The sequence below is a fragment of the Eubalaena glacialis genome, chromosome 9 (genome assembly GCF_028564815.1).
Source record: "Eubalaena glacialis isolate mEubGla1 chromosome 9, mEubGla1.1.hap2.+ XY, whole genome shotgun sequence".
In the NCBI taxonomy this organism is placed as follows: Eukaryota; Metazoa; Chordata; class Mammalia; order Artiodactyla; family Balaenidae; genus Eubalaena; species Eubalaena glacialis.
Genome location: NC_083724.1, coordinates 110,285,751 through 110,298,226, shown reverse-complemented (window position 1 = coordinate 110,298,226; position 12,476 = coordinate 110,285,751). Strand labels below are relative to the sequence as shown.

At 46.5% G+C, this 12,476-nt stretch overlaps 1 protein-coding gene across 1 annotated transcript; it reads left to right on the top strand.

Annotated features, from left to right (window-relative positions):
• The first annotated feature begins 760 nt into the window (after positions 1-760).
• On the top strand, positions 761-3,162 carry NKX3-1 (NK3 homeobox 1). The gene is made up of 2 exons (XM_061199416.1): positions 761-1,140; positions 2,358-3,162. Exons 1-2 carry the CDS (start codon positions 822-824, stop codon positions 2,756-2,758), a joined length of 720 nt encoding a protein of 239 aa, XP_061055399.1. The 5' UTR covers positions 761-821; the 3' UTR covers positions 2,759-3,162.
• Positions 3,163-12,476: the final 9,314 nt, after the last annotated feature.

Below are 12,476 nucleotides of genomic sequence, written 5' to 3'. Positions count from 1 at the left end.
ATGGAATCTATCTATCCATGTCATTGTTTCTGAACCAGTTGAGGGTAAGTTACATACATCATGGGCCTTTGCCCCTACATACTTTAGTGTTTATTTCCGAAGAATATTCTTTTATACAATCACAATACTCTTACCAATTTCACTAAATGTAACACGGATTCAATACTTTTAGCCATTGGTCCTATTCCATTTTCATCAACTGCCCAATAACGTCCAGTACAGAATCCAGCCTGGGGTCAGGTACTGCACTTACCTGTCATGTCTCTTTGACAGCCTTAGGTTTAGTAGATCCAGCTTTGCTACCATTGTCTCCTTGTCAACGGGCACCCAGAATTCTCATCTGTAAGGCGGGATGTTGGTAATTGCCCAAGCTATTTCTTTGTGAGTAAAGGCACTTTAACAATCTCTAAGAGCTAAGCGGAGTATTTCTCTTCTGCATCATGATTTCCCAGAAGCAGCTAAACATATTGTGGGTTGGGGCAGAAGAGACCCGCTTTGGTTTTCTCTACCAGCCTGGGAAAACGACGTAGGGAGGAGAGAGGCGAGCCAGGATCCTGGAGAAGAAGGAACTTCGGAAGAAATCCTCTATGAAATACACGACCCAGACTGTGCGAGGGACTCCCCTTTTCCCTCACCTGGAGCGCCGGGCGGCCAATCAGCCGCGCGGTTCGGGCGAGCGGCCAATGGGAAGGCGGCGCGGCGCGCCCCTAAGGCTATAAGTTCCCGGGGCCGCGGAAAGTGAAAGTGGTGCCGGAGCGGCTAGCTCAGCCTGGGCGCAGCAGCGGGGGCCTGAGCGTGGGCGCCGGAGCCGAACCTCGGGGATGCTTCGGACTCCCGAGCCGCGGCCTGGGGAGGGGGGGGCAGCTAGCTGCAGCCCCCGGGCCGCGCCGCCCACCCAGTCCAAGCCGCTCACCTCCTTCCTCATCCAGGACATCCTGCGGGAAGGCGCTGATCGGCGCGGAGGTCACGCGGGCAGCCCGCAGCCCCCGCCGCAGCCCCCGCGCCAGCCTGACCGGAGGCGAGACCCTGAGCCGGAGCCCGAGGGAGGAAGAGGCGGCGCCGGGGCGCCGGAGGACCAGCCGAGAGCCCGGCCCCGCGCTGCGCGCGGGGAGGCCGAGCAGCCGGCGGAGACCGAGCCAGGTATGCCGGCGAGGCTGGCGAGGCCGGGCTGAGCCTGGGTGGGTCCTCCCGGAAGGGCGGGCAGGTCCGCTGGCCGAACGGGCGTGAGGGCGGGTGCTAGGTGGACCTCCGGAGCTCCGGCAGCAGGGATGCGGGGCCCCGCGGCGACTGGCGAAGGGACCTCACGGCCTCCGCCACGGGCGCGCCTCGGAGATTAACCATGACCCCAGCGTCAGGGCGGCGCAGTATTTAGACATGGGCTTGACTCGCCCGGCAAGGGTTCTCCGCGCCCCGGGGTCAAAAGGCGAGCGCGCACGAAGCGCCCACCGTGCTCCAGTGTCCCAGAAGGAAACCCCGACATCGCTCCCAGCCACAGTGCGACCCTTGATCGGCGCCAGCCCCATGTTACTTCTGGGCAGTTACGATAATTAACATATAACGAGTTATTGATAATAGCGTATTAATATTCATAAATCAGGGTTTGACCAGCAAAGATGCCCTTTGCTTCCCAGCCCCACGGGCAATAAAACAGGAAGTCTAGGAGCCCCTCTGGTCTTCAGGAGTTATAACGTCGGAACGCTTAGAGTAGACTGCTTTTCTTTCCCATCAGTTTTTTTTTAACTGAGGTAAAATTGGTACATAAGATTATATTAGTTTCAGGTGTACAACACAGTAATTTGATCTTTGTACACACTACAAAGTGATCACCACGATAAGTCTAGGTACCAGCCGTCACCATACAATAGACACCCTTCCTATGAGGCATCCTAACGTCTGGTTGAGAAAAAAAGGGGGGGATTAAAGCCAGAGAATGAACTTTCCTACCACACAAGCCCTCTCTTGCCACCCGGATGTTAACACCGGGTGCCTTTGGGGCCCGCTTTACCGGGTATCTTATTTCTCAGAGTTTTTCCTGCCTCCCTGCTCCCGCTTTTCCTCAGGACAGAGGCAGAATCCCTATTTCATTCTACTGGATGATACGCAGGAAGTTCCAGCACTAACTGCTCCTACTTTGGGGACTTGATGACTAGTAGAAAACTAACACATAATCTACATATGCACTCCCTGCCCACTCAGAGAGTTCCTTAGTCCTGTGAAAAAAGTGCAATGTATTTAAACCGACAGTGGGCTGTTTGTTCACTCACCAGAAGAGATAAGGGTGGATTGAATTCTGTACTCTTCCGTGCTAACATGTAACGTTTTCCTTCCCATCCCTGCTTCTCCCCTCTCGTTTCCAGATAGGCACTTTGAGGCTTATCTGTTGGACGCCTTACCGAGCCTGCCCCCAGCCCCCAAGCAGCCACAGAAGCGCTCCCGGGCGGCCTTCTCGCACACTCAGGTCATTGAGTTGGAGAGGAAGTTCAGTCACCAGAAGTATCTTTCAGCTCCCGAAAGGGCTCACCTGGCCAAGAATCTCAAGCTCACGGAGACCCAAGTGAAAATATGGTTCCAGAACAGACGCTATAAGACCAAGCGGAAGCAGCTCACCTCAGACCTGGGAGACCTGGAGAAGCATCCTTCCTTGCCAGCTCTGAAAGAGGAGGGCTTCTCGCGGGGCTCCCTCATCTCCATGCATAACACCTGCCCTTACTACCCCTACCTTTACTGCTTGGCAGGCTGGAGCCCAGCTTTCTGGTAACGCCTCCGACAACAACGAGGGATCAAGAACTGCCTTCCCCAGGTGGCCCCTCTGGAAGGCAAAAGGGCCCGGGGTCAGGGAAGGCTGAGCAGGAAGAGACACGAGACCAAAACTGTTGGAGGTTTGCATGGAAATCCCAGATTCCTCACTGGTGGGCCAATGAAAGATCTGGGACAGGGAATGATTTAATATCCAAAGAGTTCCCCCAACACAGAACGTAGGTCATTTTTGCTTTTAGAGACCTGCTTGAAGTAGAGAGGGATAAAGCCAAGTGCTGTTTCTAGCACTTTGGGTGATTTTGTAGGGGGTGTCCACATCACTTCCGAGGATTCTGTTTCCTCCAACTCCACCCTCTTGTGTAACTGGGCATCCACTCTGAAAGAGCACACCCGAAGGGGGAGGGGGGCGGGGAAGGATGGCTAATAAGAGGACGTCACCTACTGAATTAAACTGAAGGTCAAAAGCCTCTCGTTGGCTTTGGACTATGACCAAGGTTTCTCTCTGTCCCTGGAAGAGAGAGGGAAATGGAGAATCCCACAGAGAAGCCTGTCGTGCTCAGCGCAGGTTAGCACGGGACATGGAGGTGGGTAGGAAGAGATGAAAATAGAAGCTTCTTATTATTCCTTTTTAAATAATATGCCCACTTAAGTATTTGCAGGGTGGCCCAAGCAGAAGAAGAAGCACTCACTGTGGTCTTAAGACAAGCTGTATAAACAGAACTCTAGTGCAGGAGGTGCGCCCAGGCCAGAAGAATCTCTGCGTGTCCAAGACAGTGGTCTAAGGAGGAGCCTCTGCAATGCTGCTGGGGGGCATTGCATTTTTTTTTTTTTTTTTTAATTAGCAAAAGGTAAAAAAGCCTCTTCTGACCTTTTTGCTCTGGGTCTGAGAATTTAGAATGAGAAGTTTCCTGGAGTTTTCAGGCTGTAATTCATACTACACCATGACAGATCACATAATTCGTTAAGCTCCTTCTTTTCCCCGTTCTTTTATTTTTTTGTTCCCTTTCCACAAGTCACCCACTGCAGTTCTTCGTTTACTCTGATTGCACCTAACATACACCTTCCTTATTTAGCCCGAGATCTGGTCTTTTTTTTTTTTTTTTTTCCCCCAAAGTTTTATCTCTCCTGGGTTTAAAAAAAGTAGGGGGGGAGCAGATTCTGAATTGGCTAAAAGACATGCATTTTAAAAAAAAACTAGCAATTCTTATGTCTTTCCTTTAAAAATATACAGCATTAAATCCCAAATCCTATTTAAAGACTTGACAGCTCCAGAAGGTCACTGCTGCTTTTATAGGACTTTCTGGTGGCTCTGTTGTTACAGCTCAAAGTCTGAGAACCGTTTAGGATCCCTGCAGGCAGAGGGGGTAAGGGGTATCGAGCTTTCACACTCAAGGAAGAATACAGCGCAGAGTGAAGGGTCAGGTGCCCGTAGAGCTGTCTAGTGGAAATTGAAGGCTCAGGGGTGGAGCGTGGAGAAAAGGGGCCTGGACCTTAGAAAGCCCCATCCCCTAAGCAAGCTGACCGGGCTGATGGCACTTTGCAGGAAGGAGCTAAGAAAAAGGAAACAGTTTTCAAAACACATTATTGAGGCTTCCATCACCAAACAATGAAACTGTCCAAATGCTTCAGGAGCTGTGTTTAGTGCTTATCAAAAAAAAAAAGGGTCCCCCCAAATGAGTCACCTGGTGACTTCAGAGAGAATGAGAAGAGGGCACAGGAGAAATTTGGCCACCCTTCTGTTTTTATCCTATAATCTCAGGTGACCTGGGAGAGGGGAGACATCGGAATGAAAAAAAGCCAGTTGCTAATGAGGTACCCTGAGGCCTGGAAATCTCTTGATCCCACTACTTAATTCTGTTCAATGAGAAACCTTTCAATTTCCTCCTATTAAAAAGGTCCAATTTACTGTTGGTGGCAAAACTGCCGAAATTGATAGAAAGTTGGCTCATTTCATCCCATTTTCTATGGTTTGAGCTCCCCATTGAAATACTGTCAAATGCCACGTGTTGCCCACAAAGAAAGGGGTGCACAGAAGGCAGTGCAGCCTAAATTGCTTTTCTCCCTCTCACACGTCTTTTAAGATAAACGTTCAGTGCTCGCTCTCTGGTCAGTACCCTTCCTCTCCCTCCCTCTGCGTTGAATTCTTTCAACCCCCAAACCTGCAAGTATTAAACATTTTACTGTGATGTATATTGTGTTGCAGAAAGCAAAAAATAAGTCTTTGTTTAGAATTCTTTGGTTTGGTGAATCCATCTTGCTTTTCCCCCATTGGAACTAGTTACTCACCCATATCCAAACTGGTAGAACAACCTTTGAAGAGCTAGTATATCCGTATCTGATGGGTAAACTGGAGGGTACCCCACCCTGCCAGACCACTTCACCCAGACAACCTGTTTCTATCCTGTTTAATAAATCGGTTTGGGTTCTCCACGTGCATAACAAACTCCGCTCCAATCTGTAACACACAAACCTGTGAGTTGAAGTTTAGTAAAGTACACTGACCAAACTTTATATTTCTATGTATTTTTTGCAACACCTGAGTATTTTTTAAATAAAGTACTGTGTCGTTTTAAGACATATCTGTGTGTGATTTTCTGCTTCCTAAAGACTGAATGCTATTGAGTTTCTGTGTTTCTGATTACCCTGTTCTCCCACTCTTCGCCTGCCTTACTAAGCTATGGAGACTGAATCATCAAAAGCAGTAGCTTAGTGGATAGCAGAGGATGGTCATTCTTTTATAAATGCTCTGGCCTCCGTTACTGGTTAATCACATGGAGGGGAAAGAAATGTCTGTGTCATTTTAATAATCACCTGCTTTAGCCCAGGGATACCTTTGGTTTAGAGAATGTCAGGTATTTACTTAAATTTCTTGAAGACCCTGAAGGGAACGTGGGGACCACAGCAACACTTCTTTTAAAATTCCCCTTCCTACACCCAGTAGCCCCTCACACGACGACTGCTCCCCTGGCTCCTGCATCTCCCCGAAAATGTCACCTTCATTCAGGGCACATGGACCTCTGGCAAGCAACACCTTGGAATTGGAATTACAAGTATTGAAAATAGGTTTAAAATAAAATATATCAATAACACATCCTTCATCCACCCGCACTTAAACCTTCATTAAATCCCACAAGCAGAGTGTCTCATGCACCTGATTACCTGAGAGGATTGATGGTTTTCTTTCCTCCCACCTCCTTCCAGGAAATAGAAACTTAAAGGGTAAGGTGCTTACTCTAGGTAAAACATATCATAATTTCAAAGTTTGCTCTAATCCTTTAAGTACATTGTACACACAGGTGGGGCCTCTTGTTGCATGTTCACATCATGAGATTTAACTCTTTGCGTAAATCTACAGTCACCCTCCCCTCCCTTGGAAGGCTCTCAAATTACAAAAGCTCTTGCAGTAAATTAACAGATGTGGATTATCTTTTTTAACGATTAAAAGTAATCCAGGAAATTGAACAAAAATCTCCCATCTCTAAAGAAAGCCCCCTGCCTCCTCTTCCTTGTCGCTTTTCCAACTTTCCTTGAATGTCTCTGCTAATCTCATACCTGTCTTCTTCCAGCATCTCACCTTAGCGAGTCTGTGGGATTCAGAATTCCTTTTCAACCTGTCTCTCAAGTTACTTCAGGTGCAAATTTCTAGAGTCACCGTCGCTTTGTCACTGGAGGTCTCACTGGTCCTCCCCAGGCCTCCTTAGGAAGGCCATAGCTGCCAGAAGGGGAAATAAATGTCAAAGATGTACACCTGATAAAAGTTTTCCTTCTAACTACAAAGCAAGTCGTTTTCCTGGGGTGATGTTAGTACCCTGTGTCTTAAAGCTGACCTCTGAGGGACCAGTGGCTGTAAAGAGAAAGTCACTTAGCTTGGGTGCCCTGTGAGGGAGAGTTGCACACGGAAGGTTTGTTGAGGTGAGCTCAGGAAATACACCAAAGAGGAAGTGAAGACAACACGGTTGATGAGCGGGAGAGGCTGATCCCTAAGGCAGGTGGGACTGAGTCCTCACCCGATACTTTAAGAAGCCCCAAAGCCAATGTGTCCCAGATCGAGGAAAGGATGGGTACTTGTATCCCAGCATCGGCCACCTCCTGAAAGAGGCAGTAACCTTGGATGATGCGTTCCTTTCTGGCCACTGAGGGACAAGCTATAAGTCATTACCGTCAATATTCCCAGCAGCTGTGGGGCTGCGTCTCCCCGGTGTGGGGCCTCGGTGGAGCACCACGGAATTCACTAAAAGACATCAGACCCTGGCCTTGGTCACTCTCAGGGCCACGGTCACCACCATTCCTTGTAATGAGGAAATCTGAGTCAAGAGGGTCAGACTAGGCTTAGGGTACCAGGTTCTGTGCAGAGACACCCAGACTCTGCTCTGCCCACAGCCAGCCATCACCAATGTGTCACCAGGGCTTGTTTGTCAAAGCCAAGAGTTATTTACTGCCCAAGAAAAGGGGCAGGAATGACAGTCCTGGAACATGAAGCGCTCCGAGTTTAGCCATAGACTTGGCCTTCGTGCAAACTTTCCCAGACAGACTAGCACGTCAAAAGTCAGCAAGGGAAGGCAGAACCTCAGTCTCCGTGGTGTGTCCTCCTCTGACCTCTACAAAGGCTCCAGACATGGCTGGACTTATTTCCTGAACTTGCTCTGGGCCTGATATGGGGTTTAGGAGAGATCTAGGGTGGAAATTTAGGATGGGTCCCCTGTGCAGCCTCTTCTAACTGGACAGTCTCCTCCTGTTTGCAGCTGATCCAGTGATGGGCACAACCCTCAACAGGGAGGCGATGGGGCAGAAAGGAAGGGGTGACACACAGAGGAAAGTCCCATTTCTCCTTGGAATGACTGAAGGATACTCAAAGATTGTTTTTAAGCCTAGAAATCCATGGCGGTATGTGGGAGAAAATGCTGACTTTGCTCTCTTGAAGGTGGAATTCCAGCAGCAGTTTTTTAATAATTTTTTAAAATTAAACTTTATTTCTTTTCTGCCCACACCACGCGGCATGCGGGATCGTAGTTCCCCGACCAGGGATCGAACCCGTGCCCCTGCATTGGAAGCGCGGAGTCCTAACCACTGGACCGCCAGGGAAGTCCCTCCAGCAGCATTTGATCTCAAATACCAGGTGGCCCCACAGGCTCCATTGCATTTGCAGGATGCTCTTCGGTCCCGTGGTCATCAGCATCGGCTGCACATTAGAAAATCCTGGGAGACTTTACCAAAACATGGGAGCTCCAGCCCTGCTTAACATCAGTTGCACTATAATCTCTGGAAAAGGGCTCAGGCATTAGTATTTTTTGAAATATAATGTCCAACGCTACAAACCACTTGCTTCGCCCCTTTTCAACTGGTTTGCTTCCTCAGCCTTACAGATGCCAGGACAAGAGAGAGCTACCTGGAGAAGCCTGCCAGGAAGGGAGGAGTTAGGGGTGGGTTTGGGTCAGTTTTGTTCGTTTTGTTTTGTTTTGCTTGCTTATTATTTTTACAGAGAACAGATGTTCAGCTTTTCTTACTTTCTTCTCCAGCCTCCTCCTCTTGGAATTTCTGACATCATCAAAAGGCCCTCTGTAATCCGGGAAAGCCCAGCTCATTCCAGTTAATCCCTCGCTCAAAACTGAAAGGACCCAAATTTCCTGGGTGTCTGGCTAACCTGGTACTCCAGAAGCATTTCACTTATTACCCATCCCTGACCCAGGCCCATCAGACTGACCGTACACTCTGCCCTGGAAGACAGGAAAGAAAATTCCACCCTCCACTCCTGTGGAGCAGTTTTCACCTGTCCTGGAACTACCTTGTTTGTGCACCATTGGGAACAGCAGGTGTCATTTAACACGTGTCAATTAGTGTCTCGCTTCCCTGACAACTCATCTCTCAGGATTAAGTCCTGTCTTAACACCGACATAACATTTACACTTCCTCCTGCCAAACTGGTAATACTAAACTTTTTTTAAAAAAAGTTGTGCAGAGATGGATAAGGTGGAGGGTGGTTCATGGGCTGAGGGAGGGGATATGCCTGTGACAGCACAGGTTTTTTTTTTAACTTTTTATTTTATATTGGAGTCTAGTTGATTAACCATGTTGTGTTAGTTTCAGGTGTAGAGCAAAGTGATTCAGTTAAACATATACATGTATCTATTCATTTCAAATTCTTTTCCCATTTAGGTTGTTACAGAATATTGAACAGAGTTCCCTGTGCTGTACAGTAGGTCCTTGTTGGTTGCAAAGAGTTGGCATCAGAACTCCAGCTCAAAGCTAGAACAGCTTAAACTTGACCTAAACAACATGTGAAAACAAGAGTGGTAGAAACGAGTTAGCTTTTATGGAGAAGAATGTGGGGAATATTCACAACACAGACTTGGAGGATGGGGAGGAGATGTCGCTCTCTCATGGAAAAGTTTGGAATCTCTCTCCCTCACTCCGTGCTGAGAGCTTGTTTATACTGAGATCCTTGACGATTTTTCCCCCCTTCAAGGAAGATCTGACTCATCAGAGGTGCAGGTTCTTTGCCTTGCAGAGTGAAGTGCAGAGCGGGTACTGAGGATTGCCACAGCAAAGGCATGCGAGGAGATGCTGATTTAGCTTTAGCAGAGCTCGAGTTAGAAGGACCACATCTCCTTCCTGTGACAAGAACCAACAAAACGGAGATACGAGCATGAGAGGCTTCTGAGTTGAAGAAGGGAGACACTGATGGAGGCTGCAGACTTTTCTCCTGCTCCTCCCTTCGTGAAATGTACAAACCGACAGGGTGAATTGACGATGGAAGCTTAGGACAAACGTCCCAGGGTCCTCAGTGTGACTCACCCAAATGATTTCTCTGGGTTTTAAATCTTGCTTATCTTATTAATGGGTAGACAAGACACTCCATAAATGTGTAAATAACATCAAGAAATTCCACTGAAAGGAGCTCTCTCAATAGAGAAGGGGAAAAGAACAGGATGAGGAGGGATGGCATGAGTGAGGCAAGACACAGCAAGATATGATGGTACAGATGTCAAAGTTCTACAGCCTCCTATTTCCAGAATCCCGACTCCAGAAATGCTGTTTAGACCTTGACTGAAATCATGTGCCCTATTACTGGGTGGTTGCCTTTTTCCCCGGGGAGCCAGTTCAAGTGCACGTGAAGAGCAAAGGCACGGAAGGAGGGATAACACAGTGGGAAGCCATGGGGAAGGGACTGGATAGGTAGTTTCCCACAGCCTGCGGAAGCATCTCCATGTACATGTGAGCTCACCACCCTTTCCTTGGCTCCTGATTGACCCCTGAGTGCAGAGATGGCTCCCTGTCCTAGAGATTAGGTTTTATTACAGAGATAAACTGGGGGCACGTCAACTTGGGCATCAGGTAAAAATAAAAGCTGGACCGGAATCTGAGGAAAGGTGTTCTCATTACAACCCAAATGGGTTTTATAAAAGCCTGTGTAGGCACCCCCCTCCTCCCCCCACCCCCCCAGAGTGACAGGATGGGTTTTCGCACAAATAGGGCAAGCTTCCCACACAGAGAAACAGCTTGGTAGAACTCGAGGCACACACTACAATAGGAGTCCATGGGAAAGAACTTAAGAGAGCTCGCTGACCATAAACCCCTAAAAACCAGAACGAATTTGATCTTGCACCGTAACAAAAAATGTATCTTGTCCTGAGCAAGAGGACTGAGCGTCCTCCTTACTCTGCACTGAGCTGAGTGCAGTCTGACACTGATCAAATATATTTCAGCTGAATGAATGAAGGAAGGAATAACTAAGTCCAGACCTCACCTGGAGTACTAGGTTTGGTTCTGAGAACCACATTTTGAGGTAAACTGTAGCAAGTTCAGAGAAGCTTAATTGGAATGATGCAGGGATTTGAATCAGAAGTGTCAGAGAAGAGAAGGGAGGCATTAGACTTTTCCTGTGTTGTCCTATAGGTGGAGTCATCATGGTGACCCAGTGCTCAGATCAGCGATGTCTAAGAAATCACTGGGCTGATGTGGGTTCCCTGTCACTGGGGACGTGACAACTATTTGGTGAGGAGGTCGTAAGGAGGATGGACATGCCTGTTGCAACTTAAGATCTTTGCCAGCCCTCTAGTTCTACAATTCTAAGGAGAAGTATTGGATTCTAACCTGTTTACCACCTACTAACTGTGAGGTGAGGGCAAATCTCCACAACTCTTCTGACTTTCAGCTACTCCTCTGTCGAATGGAGAAATTAATCCTTATGGTGGTGAACTGAATCTATTCAGCTCTCCAGGTCCCATGTCTGACTCATAAGGGAAACAAACGATTTTACGATTTCAGGGGCAATGGAGACCTATAGATTGATTGATACCTGCTGATTGATATCTGAAATTCCGTTCTTGAACCATAAGATTCCCATCTCTGGCTAAAATATAAATAGTCCTGGGAAAAGAAGTGAATTAAACTTGATGAATCATTTATCACCCAATATTAATGTTTATTTTAAAAAATGTTTTACTTACGCTTGTTTAATAATTCAAATTTCATACCAAACCAAACTTAAAGAAGGCAAAAGTTAGCTCCAGAACCTTCTTCATGCTTCCTATATTCGACCTATTATACAAAACTTATGGTGCACACCCCTTACTCATTAGGGCAGCTGTAGGGATCTACAGGAGCTTCAGAAAACAAACTGTCCCCAGGGAACCACACAGAGGTCTTGAATAAGTTTATTAATTTCAATAGAGACAGCTTGTGATACCGAAAATGGGTCACTGTAAGAGAGAGGGGAAAGAATGCTGGAGGTTTAAAAAGAAAAAAAAATAAATTTCTATTTCTAAATTTCATCTAAGTTTAGCCCTGCCCATACTGATTGCTTTATTTCTCTGTCTTACGTTCAGGGCTTAAACTATTGCATTCTTTTCATAGAAGCCGTTTGACTTTAGACCTCGGAGCATGTATATTGTTGCCTGGGAAATGGATGTCCAGAAAGAGGTAATAGTGAAAGGACAAATGGATGATAAGTTCTCTCCATTGTACCACTCATACTTCCTTCACTCAGAAATTAGTAACTCAGTGAATATGGAGGACAAAAATATCTTCATATTTATTTTTATTTTTAACTAAAAAATGTCATAACTCTAAGCTCTTTACCTAAATCATTAATTGTTAGGTTTCTCTAAATGCAACATGAGAGAGTAAAAATAGCATAGCTCCTAGCTTTAGGAATGAACTGGAACACTGGTTATACCTTTATATTAGCTGTATGACCTTTGGCAAGTTATTTGACCTTGTTGAGACTCAGATTCTTCATCTTTAAATGAAGGTAATAATGCCTTTTTACAGGGTTATTCTATGCATTAAATGCGATAAACTCAGCATATATTAGGTCATCAAGAATTGTCAGTTCACTTTCCTCTTTTAGAGAAAATGTCTAAATTTTATCTAAATGTATAAATAAAATTTGCATACTATAATTAAATATACGCAGTGGTCACTTAACATATATATGCTTTTCCATGAAGCAACATAGCAAATAGTATTTGCCTTCTCATTTTTGTGGTCTTTTAAAATGCCATAATATATAACCACTGTATTATTGGACATTGGAGTTGCAAATAGATAGATAGATAGATAGATAGATAGATAGATAGATAGATAGATAGATAGATAGATATAGATAGATTTCAAAACAGGCAGGAGGAAATGCAGACTAAAGTTACCACAAAAGGAACTGAAGATGATTCTCCAACATGTAGTAATTTCTCCTGGGCTGAGCTATAACTCCGTGGGAT